The sequence below is a fragment of the Perognathus longimembris genome, chromosome 13 (assembly GCF_023159225.1).
Source record: "Perognathus longimembris pacificus isolate PPM17 chromosome 13, ASM2315922v1, whole genome shotgun sequence".
NCBI classification, from domain to species: Eukaryota; Metazoa; Chordata; class Mammalia; order Rodentia; family Heteromyidae; genus Perognathus; species Perognathus longimembris.
In genome coordinates, this window is record NC_063173.1 from 5,951,249 (window position 1) to 5,965,283 (window position 14,035).

At 45.6% G+C, this 14,035-nt stretch overlaps 1 protein-coding gene across 2 annotated transcripts in view; it reads right to left on the reverse strand.

Annotated features, from left to right (window-relative positions):
* The window catches only part of LOC125361713 (prolylcarboxypeptidase), a 49,692-nt gene that overhangs the window by 19,104 nt on the left and 16,553 nt on the right, over nucleotides 1-14,035 (reverse strand). For both annotated transcript variants that reach the window (XM_048360293.1, XM_048360294.1), the window contains exons 2-3: nucleotides 5,057-5,197; nucleotides 2,341-2,442 (exon numbers count right to left, since the gene is read on the reverse strand). In XM_048360293.1, coding sequence (XP_048216250.1) covers nucleotides 2,341-2,442; nucleotides 5,057-5,197 — 243 coding nt within the window. The remainder of the gene's footprint in view (nucleotides 1-2,340; nucleotides 2,443-5,056; nucleotides 5,198-14,035) is intronic.

Here is a 14,035-nt window from a genome sequence, read left to right on the forward strand (position 1 = left end):
CCAGTCGGAGCACGATGCGCTCGTCGGGTGGGCCCTGGAGTTCTGACTTGCCCCCACTCCCTGCTCCCTAGCACTTCAGACCCGGGCAAATTTTTCTCTTAGATAAGACCATATGCTTTCTTTTCAAGCCTGTCACAAAACCCACCTGTATTTCCCCTTTCAAATGTAATTTCTGTTAGCTGCTATGGACTAAAGACCTTGTTGGAACTGTAGAAATAACAGGAAAAAATGTAAGTGACATTCGACAACAAGTGGGCTAGAATAGGAAGCTGAGCAGGGAGCGGGCGGCTCACACCTACAATCCTGGCTATTCAGAAGACGGGGGGCCTGAGGATCACAGTTTGTAAGCCACCCTGAGCAGAGAGGCCATGAGAATCTCCAATTCGCCACCAAAGAGTTGGAAGTGGAGCTTCGGCACAAGTGGTGGAACACCAGCCTTGAGTGAGAAAGCGAAGGGGCAGTGCCAAGGCTCTGAGTTCAAGCCACAGAACTGGCACACACAAACACACACACACACACACACACACACACGACAGAAAACTAAACAGGCAACAGTTATAACTTTATTTCAAATCCTGACAAAGTTAAAATATCTACAATGTAAGCCAAAGAAAAATTAAACCAGAGATAAGGATCACTGGTAAAAAGAAAATTCATGCCTCCCAGGCACCAGTGGCTCACACCTGTAATCCTAGCTACTCGGGAGGCTGAGATCTGAGGATCGAGTTCAAAGCCAGCATAGGCTGGAGAGTCCTTGAGACTCTTATCTCCAATTAATCACCAGAAAAACAGAAGTAGCACTGTGGCTCAAAGTGGCAGGGTGCTACACTGACACCAAAGAAAAGCTCATGGACAAGACCAATCATCACTGAGTTCAAGCCCCACGACTGACCAAAAAAAAATTTCTTTTAATTCATCTCCTCATCAGAAAGACTATATATTACGTTGTCCATATCAACTAGACTATGAATTTAAAAATAGTTTAATATTTAAATATAAAATATTACTTTTAAAAACTTTAACATTAGCAAGAGAAAAACTTATTGGGAAACATACAAGACAAGACACTGATCCCCAAGAAAAGGAAAACCCATAAAACAAGCCCTGTGGTCATGTAGCTCTGTGTGGGGACCACGTTCCCCTGTAGCATAGCAAAGTGGCGTTCAAAAGGAGTCCTGTTGAACTGAAAGGCTACCAGGTGCTCCAGAGAACATAGCTGAAAATTCATCACACAATGGTGGTGCCTAATTCCACACACACACACACACACACACACACACCCTTAAACTTGGCCGGGACTTAGTGACTTGGGTTTTAATGAGCAAAAGATGGCAGAGGTTATATGAGACTGCCCAAGTTAGGCCACAAACAAGCACTCTTGGCCTATCAACAGTGAGGAGGAGGTGGTCTGCATGTCAACGCAGCCATTCAGGTAGGCGCTTGGAGGAGCCTGGAAGGGGAGCTTCTTGCCAGCACCCAGCACTAGCTGGGAGGATCTCCCGGCCTCAGGCAGGCCTTCCAGGAGCACAGCACTGGCTGCCATCCTAGACTCCATGACACCTGGAAACAGAACCACCTGCTAAGCCACTCCTAGCCGCCCCCCCCCCAACAGAAACTGGGAGGTAGTAGGTGCATATTGTTGATGAAACACCAGGCATTCCAGAAGGTACCGCCCAGGCTAGCTTGGGGTATCTAGAGACTCTTTCTGAAAAACAAAATATTTATTGCTATGTTAAGCCTTGAAGGTTTGACATACATAGCGCTAGATAACTAATGCAGATATTCCTCTGCATTAGGTTATTCTGTACTATCTTCTCACAGAGTCCCCATCTTTCCTCTCTCCATTATCTATTCCCTTAGCCTTCCCCTCATACAAGATGCAGACTTTCTAAGTCTGTGTGTGTGCATGCGTGTGTGTTTCTGTGTGTGTGTGTGTGTGCCCGTGTGTTGGTATTCAGGCTTAAACTCAGACCCTCTTGTTCTCATTTGGCTTTTGTTGTTCAAAGCTGGTGTTTGGGGGCTGGGCATGTGGCTTAGTGGTAGAGTGCTTGCCTAGCATGCATGAAGCCCTGGGTTCCATTCCTCAGCACCACATACACAGAAAAAGCCGGAAGTGGGCGCTGTGGCTCAAGTGGTAAAGTGCTAGCCTTGAGCACCCAGCAACACAGGGCCAGTAGAACAGCCCAGGCCAGCCTGAGCATAAAGGAAGACCTTACCTTAAAAATAACCAGTGCAAAAAAAGGGGTTGAGGACGTAGCAAGCACAAGGCCCTGAGTTCCATCCCCAGTACTGCGAAACCAACAAACAGAAACACTTCCTTTAAGACAAAGGTATACTTGCCTTGAAGGACTCCTCACCAAAGGGCAGGGACTCTCCATAGTACCGATGCTCAGCAAACACCAACATGGCCTTCAGCTCCGCAGCCACATCCCACATGAACCCCTAGGAGAATTCGCCAGTTAAAATGAGGACGTGAACAAAGCACCACTCAAACTTTCTGCAATCCACATACAATAGCTGCTAACAAAGACCATAACAAACTCTCTGGTGGCTGACGTGGCTCAGAGGGTAGGAGTGACTATTTAACGAGGGCGAGCCCCGAGTTCAAACCCTACAAAGAACACTCTGAAAAGTGGCGTGGTTTCAGCTTGTTCTACAGCGTCATGATGGAACCGCTGTTTCCCGGCTAAACATCAGGCTCACACTGACGTCTCTCTGATGCTTCTTCTCCTGCCCCTCCAGCCCTGGAATTCGCATTCTTGTCTTGATCTTCAAGTTGCATGTGTACCAAAAAGTCTAGCAAAGAGCTGAGTTCGTGGCCAGCTTTGACAAAGGTATCAAGACTCAATCTCGGAAATAAAAAGAAAAGGACGAGGTACACAGCTCAAGTGGGAAAGAGCAGAACTATCCACGAGGACCTGGGTTCAATCCCCAGCACTGCAGAAACCAGTGCTGTGAGTTTGCAGACAAGAACCCTGGCACCTGTCATCATTTCTACATACATACAACTTTCAAGTAGCAGAGCCAAGACTGTAGGACAGGCGGCCTGGCTTCAAAGCACAGTGGCCAAGAGCTGCCAGGCTTCCTTACTCCAACACCTAGGTCTGGCCAGGAAACCACTCGCTGTGTTTCACTTTGTTTTTATTCTGGCCTCAGTTGTGATCTCAAAGTCCTTTAGAAAGCATCCCAAGAGCCGGTATCAATGGATTTGATGATGTAGCAGTGATGAAAACATGTCATGCTTGGGAGTAGCACTAGGGCTCAAAGTGGTAGAGTGCTAGCCTTGAGCAGAAGACGCTCAGAACAGCATCCAGGCCCTGAGTTCAAGTCCCAGGACCATGCAGATGCACGCGTGTGCACCCCCCAAACACACATCATTCTTAATGCATGTTCTTGCTTTTTAATAGGTTACTCCCTAGCAAGGACTATCAACCTCAAAACATTTCTCTTGATCAACAAATTGTGTTGAGCAACTAAAGAACTGTGTGGACGTGAGGCTGGAGAATGTGGCATGACCCCTGTGAGGGTTAGGGAGCCCCACCGTCTCTTCCCAGGCCTACTCATTCCCTGCGCGTAGCCACCCATTTGGCCACACACGCATGTCAAGCACACCCTCTTCTCCCCGCCCCATCCTGGTAGGACTGACCCCTTTCTCAATACCGTCCTGCTAGCTATAGATCTCTATTAGCAGGCTGCAATATTTGCTTCCATGGCTCGCCCTAGGAGACTGAGTGCCCTAGGAATCATAACTAGTCATCAAAACAGCCAGGCTTCTGTGGAGCTGCCTTCAGGGCCATGAAAGAAAGCAATCTAATTGCACAGTGATTATTTGCTTACATCTATTTCAGGAGTACTTTCATTTTTCTAAAGAGGTCCAGGTTATATATTAGATATTAGATAGATACATAGATAACAGGTTATATATTTTTCCTTCCTATAGATACTCTTTCCTTTATATATGTTATATATGAGTATATGTGTATAATGTATGATATATCCATATGTAGTTATGGTACATTATATAGGTGTCACATATTCATATATATTATATATTAATATAAAACATATTCAAACTTATATATCTTTTCCTTTTCGCACTGACTTGTGTTTCGGTTTTATTCATTTAACTATGGTTTATTGAGCAGCTACCACATGCCCAATAGAGTCTTCCACTCTGAAAATATATTTCTGAATAAATATTTAAAAATTCTTGCCCTGTCATTTACCTTCTCTAGGATAATCAAAACAACACAATGGGGGCTGGGGATATGGCCTAGTGGCAAGAGTGCCTGCCTCGGATACACGAGGCCCTAGGTTCGATTCCCCAGCACCACATATAGGGAAAACAGCCAGAAGCGGCACTGTGGCTCAAGTGGCAGAGTGCTAGCTAGCCTTGAGCGGGAAGAAGCCAGGGACAGTGCTCAGGCCCTGAGTCCAAGGCCCAGGACTGGCGCAAAAAAAAAAAAAAAAAACACACAATGCATTAACACTCCTATCTCCAGTTCTCTCAGATCCCCGTTCACTCTAGAAATAAACTAAGATTTAAAAAAAACACCAAAAACTTAGCACTCATTTTTTAAGGTGGACACTGGTGGCTTATGCCTGTAATCCCATCTACTCTGGGAGGTGAGATGTGAGGATCATGTTTTGAAGATAGCCTGAGCAGGAAAGTCGATGAAACTCTTACCTCCAGGTAACCACCACCAAGCTGGAAGTGGAGCTGCGACTCCGAGACAGCCAGCCCAAGGTGCTAAGCCCAGGCCAGTAACACAAATTTTTTAAAATCAGTTTTCAAAGTAAAGTATTTCATCCTTTTATAACTCTTGAAAGCTGAATACACAGGTACTCTTGGATGTTATCTGTTTTTATTCTTTTGTGGACTGCCTAGCATGCACTTTACTATTTTTTCTATGATTGAGTTTATCTTTTGTGGTTTCTAAAAGAATTTTACATGTAAGAACAGTAACATCTGGTCATCTACATCAAAAACATTTTTCCAGTTTATTGTAATAAAAAGCAAATGTTTGGAGCAGAGGAATTTCAAACTGGCACATACCGTATTATTGCTAAACCAGACAATGTCCCCTTCATTACCAGTGTAGAAAAGTATTGATCCACCATCTTTCTTCCAGTATCTATCAGCTATTAGGTACCGCTGTTTAAAGGTTTTTGCGTCACTAAATCCAAAATGATTAACCTATGATAGAAACAAAACAAAGAAGATGCATTTTATAGGCAGGAAAGGAAATGAGATCAATATAAAAGTGCTTCTCCCACTAAAATCAACTATAAAAATAAGCAAAAGAAAATTTGATTTTCTTTTTTTGCCAGTCCTGGGGCTTGAACTCAGGGCCTGAGCACTGTCCCTGGCTTCTTTTTGCTCAAGGGGTAGCACCCTACCACTTGAGCCATAGCGCCACTTCCGGCTTTTTCTACATATGTGGTGCTAAGGAATCAAACCCAGGGTTTCATGTATACAAGGTGAGCACTTTACCACTAGGCCATATTCCAAGCCCTCATTTTTTATTATTAATATTAATATTGGTTTTATTTTGAAATTATTTTCTTTATATGGTTATTGCTGGAAAATAGATTCAGTGGGAATGAGAATAGATACAATTATAAAGTCAAGTAGCTACTTTAAAACACAATAATATTAAAACTGAATTAAAACTAGAACTATTAATCTATTCTCACTTATTTTTGTTTGATTCTTGACAAAAAAAACTGTACATATAATGTACAGCATGATGTCTTGAAATAGGGACACGTGATAGAATGGCTAATTAATCCAGCTAAAATAGGCACTATCTCATTTGGAGGGATGAGAAGACTTTAAACCTACTCGAAATTTTCAAGTGTACATCCTAGCCCGTAAGTTTTCAAATTTAATACATTCCTTACTATCTAAAATTTCATTTCATAGCCTTTCAGTATCAACATTCAAAAGCCACACAGACCACTGACAAAGCCGAGAAACACTGTCACTTCAATAGATTCCAAATGCCAGGATTCTGATATTTAATACCATCCCCAACAGAAGGTACTTCACCAACATGTCAGAAAACAAGAGTGACAAAACTATCTTAAGCCTAAATTGAGCTTCAGATGCATATTTGAGGGTTTGTTTTTTTTTTCCCCTTTGGGATTTTAACTCCCGTTTTACAATACAACAATCAAAAGCTACAACATGATTAGATTCCTGCATTTTCCGGGTGACCCGCAGCATGGAGCCCTGAGCCTTCAGGTTGGTGAAGGCTGAATTCCTAGGGTTTCGTTGGGACTGAAGTGAGGAGGTTGTACAGACTGGACTTGCTGTTCCAGCTCTCCTACACACACACACACACACACACACACACACACACACACCCCAGACAAGGACCCATTCCCGCCTAAGCCAGACCCCAGAGCCCTGCCTAGCCATTATAAAACAGTCGGAATCGACCCTCTGCCCCATCTCCAGACACGTACACACACACACACACACACACACACACACACACACACACACTCACACACACCACAGTCACAGATCCCAGAATCAAGTGTCTCAAATTGGCACCTAACGTGCCTGCTTTCTGGTATCCATCATCGTCACTGTAGGTACTCCTTAGATAGAAGCCATTTTCAAACACACAGACGCCCGGCCTTCTTCTGAGGGGAACCAGCCGTTTGGAGGGGCCGGGAGGCGCATTCTGAGGTGCATGCGCTATACTTTCCTCTCATCGCAGACACCACGTCTCCACCACTCAGTCAGCAAGCGCAGCGCGCGCTGAGCTGTTCCCGGCCACCTGCAGGGCTAAGACGCCGTGAGGAGGCTGAGCCGCAACCCCAACGTGTGTGTAGCTTCCATTAATCCAAGCCAGCCTGGAAACGAGAGCACGCGAGAGGAACAGCGGAGACGCCGAGTGACTCCATCCGCTGCCACTGCCCCGGTGCGCGGGTTCTCCCGAGAGCTCTCGGCCTCACCGGAGCACCTGCTCGAACCCCAGGCCCACTGAATCCCACGCTGCAGGAAGGCGCACGACCTTGCAACCCACGTTTTTCACGAGCTCTTTGGGTGATTCTGATATTTTGAAAACCCCTCAATTAGATTAAGCGACAACACAAGACATGAAATTGTTACTCATTCTCTTGAGCTACATACAGTTCAGAATACCTCTAAAGCAGCTTGCTATGCTGAATGAGTTCTCTGGAATTTAATTACTACCTGACATTAGACCCCCCCCCCCACACACACACACCAAACATGCCAACTTTCCACGTAGGATTGCAAGAAACTTAAGATCCAAAAAGAAAAAGAAAAGCCAAATTTCCTCTGTGGCCTCCTACTCCTCTTCACCGGTGTGGTTAACAGGGGCAGGAGGGGCAGGAGGGGCAGGAGGGGCAGGAGGGACAGGAGGGGCCTCACTGTGGAAGAAAGGCAACTGTGAGAGTTCACAGGCCTTCCTAGCTGTAAAACCAGGTATTTAACTACCCTGAGCACTGGTGTCATCCTACATACTATGAAGATGACAGGTCCTTCAGGAGTTGGTGAAAGGATAGAGAAAATGTACCTACAGTACCAGGTATGGTTTCTGGTCACAGTAAGGGCTCAATAAATGGAAGTGCTCTTCTCCCTTTCATTTGCATAGCAATCCTAGGAGCGCTTAGGCAAGAGCAAGCGAAGCTCTCCACGGAACCGCAGGAAGCATTCTTAGAATGTCAAAAATCGCCTGTTTTTCTAAGTGTTTCGTGTCTCAGTGCTTATTAACACGTTGAAGTTCTGCGCCGGGAACTACTATCCACGTGAATTTACAGAATGTCCTTGACTTCTTCCTCAGGGATAGCAACTTGCAGCTGCGGACATTAACTGTGGGTTTCCATCCGTCCTGATCAGCCACGCGAGGGGCAGTGGTGCCCTCTGGTGTTCAAACACGAGACCCGCACGCCCCTTCTGTGATCCTAAAGGGAAATGCTGTTATAAATCCCAACAAGAAAGGGCTTTCGAAATCATGTCACCGGTGTTGCTCAGCTCAAGGAGATCATCAAATGATTTGATTAATGTCAAGCCAGAGCTGGAACTTTGCATTGGCACTTTGATTTCTTGAAATATAACAGAAATAAATAACAGTGCTGTAAAGGGAACCCAAGCATGACCCCCAGGTGGGAACACACTTCTAGCCATGCTCAACTGTTCTTGCTAAACTGTGGCCAAGAAAAATCCAAAAGGGAAGAGCTGTTGGGTCGGGAGAGACGAGGGAGAATGATGAAAGGAGTGACATCAATCAAGATGTACTGTATTCATAAACTGATTTATTGAAGGTGCAACTCCTTTGTACAACTACTTAAAGATAATAAAGGGGGGGGAGGAGGAGGTGGTGGTGATGGTGGTGATAGTAGTAAAAGAGGAGGAGGAGGAGGAGAAGGAGGAGAAGGAGGAGGAGGAGGAGGAGGAGGAGGAGGAGGAGGAGGAGGAGGAGGAGGAGGAGGAGGAGGAGGAGGAGGAGGAGGAGGAGGAGCTGCCGCAGAAGCAGCATCCTCCTCACCTGTAATCCTCGCTACGCTGGAGGCTGAGATCTAAGGATGAAATCTCAAAGCCAGCGGGAGCAGGAAAGTTCATGAGATGTTTATGTCCAGAAAACTGGAAGTGGCACTGTGACTTAAAGTGGTAGAGCACTAGCCTTGAGCAAAAAAGGCTCAGGGACAGTGCCTAGGCCCTAAATTCAAGCCCCACAACCAACAACAAAAAAAAAAAAAAAAAGGAAAAGGAAGGAGAGGAAAGAAGAAAACCCCTTGTCAGACAGGAAAACTCTGACAGGAAGACCAGGAAGGCCTCCTATGGAGCCAATCGTTGCAAAGCATCCGATACGCTGCCTTGGATACGAAAGTGGCCCAGGCGGAAGGCGAGACCCGGAGGCCCTGAATGAAGAAGTCCCAGCCTTTCGAGATGCCCGGCCTCAACATCAGTGCTGCGAACGCCAGGCCCGGTGCAGTGAGCCAGCGCTTGTCTCAAGCATTTCCCTTTCCACGTGTATCTTGACAACTTAAAGCCAACACGCACGAGCATGCCATTATCCTCTACGAGAGCTCTTAACTGGAGACTAATGTTTCTGGGCGAGTTCTGTGCGGAAGGGTGGCAACTTCACAGGCCTCAAGGAAAGAACCCAAACCCAGAAGGAGGGGGACGTTTTGGCAGGATTTAGGTTTACAGCTACAGGAGGATACATGTCTAGGTGGGGTGTGCTACTAGGCGGCCCCTCATACAGGGGAACCCTAAGACCTACCACAAGATCAGAGACCAGTCCACTTACCCGGAGTCAAATCATCGGCTGCCCAGTGACTCCCTGCTGATTTTATGATGGCAAGGCCTTCAATGTTCTGCCCTTCCTCGCACGTACAATGAGGATCTGGGAAGTACGCGGAGGCTACATTTGACTTAAAGAATGGCGAGGGAGACCCTGGCTCCTGAGGCGAGTGTGAGTCCCTCTAAGAAGAAGATGAGTCTAAGAAACGGGAACTGTCCCTCCTTCCTCTTTCTGGTCAACCCCAGGGGCCTACTTTCCACTGTCTGTTCGGTTTGGTGTCAGGGCCTGCGGCATGCTGGATACACGCTGCTCCCCTGAGCTACACCCCCAGCCCTAGATTTCACTGGAATCAAGAGCATTTCCTCAGAGATACTCTTCAAAGGAAGGCTATCTATGTAGTAGGATCCTATTCTTCACACACTCTTTTTCCCCCTTTTTTGTCAGTCCTGGGGCTTGAACACAGGGCCTGGACCCTGTCTCTGAACTTTTAAGCTGAAAACTAGTGCTCTACCCATTGAGCCACAGCTCCACTTCAAGCTTTTTGGTGGTTAAGTGGAGATAAGAGTCTCACAGGCTTTCCTGCCTGGGCTGGCTTTGAATCGGGATCCTCAGATCTCAGCTTCCGCGATAGGATTATAGGATTATGGTCTTCATACACTTGTTTATCATTACTAACCAGGAGCAAGAATTACATTACCTTCCTCCTATACTATTTTTGAATATACCAAATCCTAAAAGGGAGGCTCAGAAATACAACATTTATTGAAAAAGAACTAATGAAGGAAGAAATGATATGAGACAGACTGTCATGGAAACTAATTTGCAATCCAGTCTCCTATACTGTAAATGGGTAATTTAAAAGCCACCGGGACAGAAGGTGTCACAGTGTCCTTGGATAGGACAGATACTTTATTAAATAATTATAAAAGGAACGTAGTTCCAAACCAGTGGCTTTCCGTGTTTCTGAGTATGAGGTTGCTAATGTTAAAACTTTCATAGATGCAATACACTGTGCTAGCTAGTGCTTGAGAAAATGCGACCCTACTGTGAATTCAACAGGGATGTATATAGTACACTGGCTTCTAGAAGAAGCCCTTCGATGCTCTGGAATTCCCCTCTGACCAAAGACCACCGGCCAAGAGGGAAGTCACAGTCTTAACTGAAATGTTATAAAAATCAAAACAGTCCCTAACATGCTGCTAAAAAAAATAAAATAAAATAAAGATGGAGCATTCTGCCCTTGGGACACTGAACACATTCCAGTAAGCCAAGGTAAAAGAAAGCTTGTCACAAAGTTAACAGAATAAGAAGATTCTGGAATCACCGTACCTAAACAGTGAGAGCTAGGGCTCTCACAGGAAAGCAGCTCTGCACTGGACGTACGGGATCTCCGCGTCATCTCTGGAACTCGGGTGCCGCTGGGACGAATGGCTACACGCACACGGCTCGGGGAACTGATCTGCCACTAGGCGGTGCTGTTGGATAAGCGGTGATGCGGGAAGGCCTCGCAGACCAGATGGACGCTAAGGCCCAATGCTTAGATTAGAATCGGATACCCCGATGCCAGTTATTTTTAAATGTGCTCTCCTAGATAAGGGTGTGTCCCCATCTCTGAAATAAGTGAAACACTGTCCTTTTGTTTTTCCTGGTGCTAGAGATGGGGTGCGAGTCTCAGGCCCTGTACATAACAGGCGAGTGAGATACCCAGACTTGGGATTGTTTTTAGAGATGAAGTACGCTATGCAGTCCAGGCTGGCCTCCACTGCAGATCCTCCTCTCTCAGCCTCCTCCTGGGAGCTGCGATTACAGAAGAGCACCACCATGCTTTACATTTCCCTTCTTTTTAAGATCCAAGTTTAAAATGCATGCCTTAGAAGTCAGGATAGTTAGTGGTGGTGACTGCAGGAGCACAGTGAACAAAGACGACGCCTAAATGGTGACCATCTCAACTTCAATCATCTGGTGAGGATGATGCATATTGCTACAGAATAATCAAAGTTTACAAACCTATCTGTGAGCATTCACAATTTCATTTAATATAGAATGCCATAATGTGCCTATGCTTACATTTCGATTTCACCTGAATCATATGTAAACTGATTACAATAAAACAAGGTTATTTTAATTTTTATGTTATCTTATGTTATTTTAATTTAAATATAAAATGTTTTTCATTTAAATAAAAATATTTGTGGAGTTCTCACTAAATGGCACACATTGAGGCAGGATCCCTTCTTTCAAGTTCTGATCCTAACAAAAGTCATGAAAACAGCAACAAGCAACTGCACGATGGTGTGGTTACAGTCCGTGTGCTTCGCGCGGGGAGAACTCCGGCAGCGGCGGAGGTGTCATCCTTTGAGAGGAATTCCCAGAAGGCTTCTCTGAGGAGATAACGCGCAAGCTGACCCTTGAAGCATAACGAGCGTTTTTTGCAGGTAGAAAAGAGACAGCAGAGCATTTCAAGCAAAGGCAGAAGACACAGGTGCAAAGCTACGGTGAACTGTGCCAAGCAAGCTCAAACTTGTAACTTACTCATCATCTAAAATATTCTTGACGCAGTGACAAGGTACAGTCAATGCTTCTAGAGCTGAAAGACAATAAGGTGTAGCTCTCAGCCAGAACTCATAATCCGACCTGAATAACAGTAGTCTAAAGAGATGTATATCACAGTGGTTCATTCAGCAGCACAGTAGTGCTTCTGAAAGAAATTATATGATATGAATGAAGAGATGGGTAAAGAGATTTGATTCATCAGGCTGACATCAGATTTAGAGGAAAATCTTCCTGTAAAGTAAAACAATTTAAATCTGAAATCTTTTCTCTAAACTGACAGTGAATAAACAGAACCACTAGAAACAGAGACCTAGCAATAGCAACTTTCGTCTCCACTGCTGTGCATATGGTAGATGGTCAATGAATACACAGATAATGAAAAAGTGCACGAATTATGGTTCTGTAATCAGTAGGAAAACAGATTAAGATTTCAGAGAAAAAAAAAAAAAGCACGAGTCAAGATAAATGTAAGGGAGTGCAAAGTTCCCAAGAAGGGCAGGTTTGTGCAGGTAGATTTACTGTTTGGGTCCATTGCTGGTTTGAGGAGAGCTACAGAACACTGAGATTGGAAATGCCTCTTGCCCTGTGACAAATCACATGCCTTAGGAAGAACCCAAGCCTAAAACCTAAGACCAAACAGTGCGGTCTTCCCAGACTGATGAATCCGAAACTGCCTGCTTCCTGCTGCATGGGGAAATGGGGAGATGCTGAGATAACCACACGCAGACAGCAGAGGGAGGACTGATCAGCACTCTTTCAGCATACATTATCTAAAATATACCTGACCCTGTAACAAGGATAAAGTCAAAGCTTATAAGGATGGAACACCTTGGAAACTGACACTTTCAACCAGGACTCTGGTTGTGTCCTATGACTCTCATACAACACAATAATTTTACCTGAAAAATGTATGCCACGATGGTTCGTTCAGTAGCACACGGGTGTTTGACAAACCTACACATGCCAGAAAATGTTGGGGAGTTTTTGTTGTTTGTTGTTTCACTTCAACAAGTCAGATCAGGCAACAAAGTCGGTGGAGAGTTGTGGCTAACTAGGTAGAGTACGAGCCTTGGGCACAAAAGCTCAGGGACAGTGCCCAAGCCCTGAGTTCAAGCCCCAGGACCAGCACAGGAAAATATCTGAGGTAGGGAGACTCTGAGGGGGCAGAAGGATCAGTCTGTGGCCTAGATGCAGGAGAGATTTGACTTAGGCAAGAGAAGTAATCCCATCCCCACTGAAAACAGATGAACCCAGAAGGAATTAACCTTTCTAGAACAGTTGTAGGGAACTGAGTGCTTTCTGACAGGATTCTCATTGGACACCTCAGCTTCTATTTCCTTTTCTTCCTATGGTTCTGCTGTTTGAACTGAAGGCCTTGTGCTTGCTAGGTAGGTACTCTATTACCTGAGCTACATCCCGTTCGTACATCTAAGTTTCTCAGTCACTAAAGTAGGAGGGCAAAGTGACTTCTTTTTTTTTTTTTTTTGCCAGTCCTGGGCCTTGGACTCAGGGCCTGAGCACTGTCCCTGGCTTCTTTTTGCTCAAGGCTAGCACTCTGCCACTTGAGCCACAGCGCCACTTCTGGCCATTTTCTATATATGTGGTGCTGGGGAATCGAACCCAGGGCTTCATGTATATGAGGCAAGCACTCTTGCCACTAGGCCATATTCCCAACCCGCAAAGTGACTTTTTTTTTTTTTTTTTTGGCCAGTCCTGGGCCTTGGACTCAGGGCCTGAGCACTGTCCCTGGCTTCTTCCCGCTCAAGGCTAGCACTCTGCCACTTGAGCCACAGCGCCGCTTCTGGCCGTTTTCTGTATATGTGGTGCTGGGGAATCGAACCTAGGGCCTTGTGTATCCGAGGCAGGCACTCTTGCCACTAGGCTATATCCCCAGCCCCGCAAAGTGACTTCTTAAAAGGGAGGATGAAGCAATGATTTAAAGATAGAGATCCTATGACATCTCAGCCTTCGCAGAGTCCCTGAGGCTGGAAACTGAATCTGCGGGCACAGGCACCACTGTGCAGTTCTAAGCTTGCTTCATTCAGGAGAGACACACACACCAAGGCAGAGGCGAGATGATTAGAATATTCATAGGGAGGCCGTGACAGAAGATAAGGGCGAGAGAGTCAAGGTCACTCCTGGTCTCTATGCTGCGGAGGTATACGCCCAGAAGTACAAAATCTACCAGACAGAAC